This window comes from Numida meleagris, chromosome 4 (assembly GCF_002078875.1).
Source record: "Numida meleagris isolate 19003 breed g44 Domestic line chromosome 4, NumMel1.0, whole genome shotgun sequence".
NCBI lineage: Eukaryota > Metazoa > Chordata > Aves > Galliformes > Numididae > Numida > Numida meleagris.
In genome coordinates, this window is record NC_034412.1 from 20,025,166 (window position 1) to 20,027,255 (window position 2,090).

At 52.5% G+C, this 2,090-nt stretch overlaps 1 protein-coding gene across 1 annotated transcript in view; it reads right to left on the bottom strand.

The window, feature by feature from the left end:
- SOX14 (SRY-box 14) overlaps positions 1,390–2,090 on the bottom strand; it is a 9,894-nt gene continuing 9,193 nt past the window's right edge. Inside the window, exon 2 of the mRNA XM_021395938.1 lies at positions 1,390–2,090. Coding sequence (XP_021251613.1) covers positions 1,390–2,079 — 690 coding nt within the window. The 5' untranslated portion in view covers positions 2,080–2,090.

Below are 2,090 nucleotides of genomic sequence, written 5' to 3' on the forward strand. Positions count from 1 at the left end.
AAAAGAAAAAAGAAAAAGTATCGTCGCACCGGTAAAAACTTCAGCGCCGCGGAGGTTACTTCGCAAAGCACACTTTTCCCCGACGGGAGGGGAGGGGACCGGGGACCCCCCCCCCCGGCTCTCCCCCTCGCTGTTAGCATGCGTCCTCCTCTCTCAGCCTCCGGCTCTCCCCAAGGGGCTCCGAGCGGAGCCCGCAGCGCTGCGGGATGCGGTGCGGGGCCGCCCGGTGCGCGCCGTCGGGGCTCGGGGCTGTGGGATGGGCACCGCGCTCGCACCACGCAGCGGCCGCGGTCAAAGCCAACTTGCCTTTATTCCGAACGGCTTTGTTCAACCAACGAAATGTTTAACGAGGTAAAACCCTGCCGGGTACACATCGTTCTATTTTTAATTCCCAAGACATCGCGAAAACATATTTAAATGACCATGATTTTTATTGTTATTATTCGGTTTCGTTATTATTAGTATTAGTATCAGTACCGTTAATTTTTCTTTACAATTCTACCGCCTGACTTCATACCTGACGCTCTGCCTAAAGTAAACTTAGATCTAGTCTCACTGGATCACACAAATTTAAGGACTATCTGTTTTAAATTAAGCAAACACTATCATATGTTTTAAATATAAACGCTTCTCTCCCTCTGTTTTGCTTTTTTTTTTTTTTCTAACTTTGAAGAGCCTTTTTCCGACACGAAAAGCAATTCTTTTTTTTTTTTTCCCGAGTAGTGCGTGGTGGCAAAATATATATATATTTATATATATAACACAGCCGCTCTCGTCTTTCAATGTGCAAAAGGAAAACAAAACCCCCCAAAAATCAGAGTAGGACCGGGACTTCCCAAAGTCACGTCCAAGTGCCGGGAGACCCTGGAGAACTCAGAGACGTTAAGGGAATAAACAAAAATCACCGCCTCTCTCTTTTTCCCCTCTTTGTCCCAAAGGGGCAGTTCAAGGTTCACGCTTCTTTTCTTTTCTTTTTCTTTTTTCTTTCTTTCTTTCTTTTTTTTCTTTTTCTTTCTCTTTTTTTTTTTTTTTTTTTTTTTTTTTTTTTTTTTTTTTGTTTTTTTTTTTTATTATTATTTTCTGGGTTGTTTGTTTGTTGTGGTTTGTTGGTTGGTGGGTTTTTTTGTTTGTTTGTTTGTTTTTTAAAACACATTTACAGCTCGGCCCGGTGCCTGGATCCTATCCGCCCCCGCGGCTGCAGATCCCTCCCCCCCACGGGCCCGGGGACAGCTCCCAGCATCTCCGCGTCCCCGGGGCGCGTCCGCGGCTGTCCGGGCGGCAGAGTCCTGGCTTCGGGAGGCTCCGGCGGGGTTATGTACATGCACACGGAGGAATCCCAGTCCGGCCGGCTCCCCGGGATGGGGGCCGCCTGTGGGGTGTGGGTGGGTGTTACATAGCAGTCGCGTGTGCTGAAGAATAAGGGTCTATGCCAGTCTTGGTCATGCCCGGGAATAATATGTAGGCAACCGGAGGCTGCAAACTGGAGGCCGACCAAGCGGTACAGTTACACGGCACCACATAGCCCGGGTTGGTCGGCGAGGGGTGGGTGTGGGTGTGTTGGCTGGGGCAGCTCAGGCTGCCGAACGCCCCGTTCTGGTATCCCAAGGTAGAGGCGTAGGGCAGGGTGCCGGTGGCCAAGGTGTGAGGAACCTCGGTCATCTTCTGAATGGCGCTGGAGCTGAACTGGCTGGGGTCAAGTAAGGAGTAAGGTGCTGAGGTGGGGGGCAGGAAAGCCCTGGCCTTCTCCGGGGAGCTCAGCAGCGAGTCAGTGGCCCCCACGGGAAGCCCGGCGGCCTTTAAGGGATCGGTTTCCCCCAGGTAAGGCAAAGGGAAGACATACCTGTCCTTTTTGAGCAGGTTCTTGGGTTTGCGCCGGGGCCGGTACTTGTAGTCGGGGTGCTCCTTCATGTGCTGCGCCCGCAGCCGCTTGGCCTCGTCGATGTAGGGCCGCTTCTCCGCTTCGGAGAGCAGCTTCCACTCTGCGCCCAGCCGCTTACTGATCTCCGAGTTGTGCATTTTGGGGTTCTCCTGGGCCATCTTGCGCCGCTGGCCGCGGGACCACACCATGAAGGCGTTCATGGGGCGCTTGA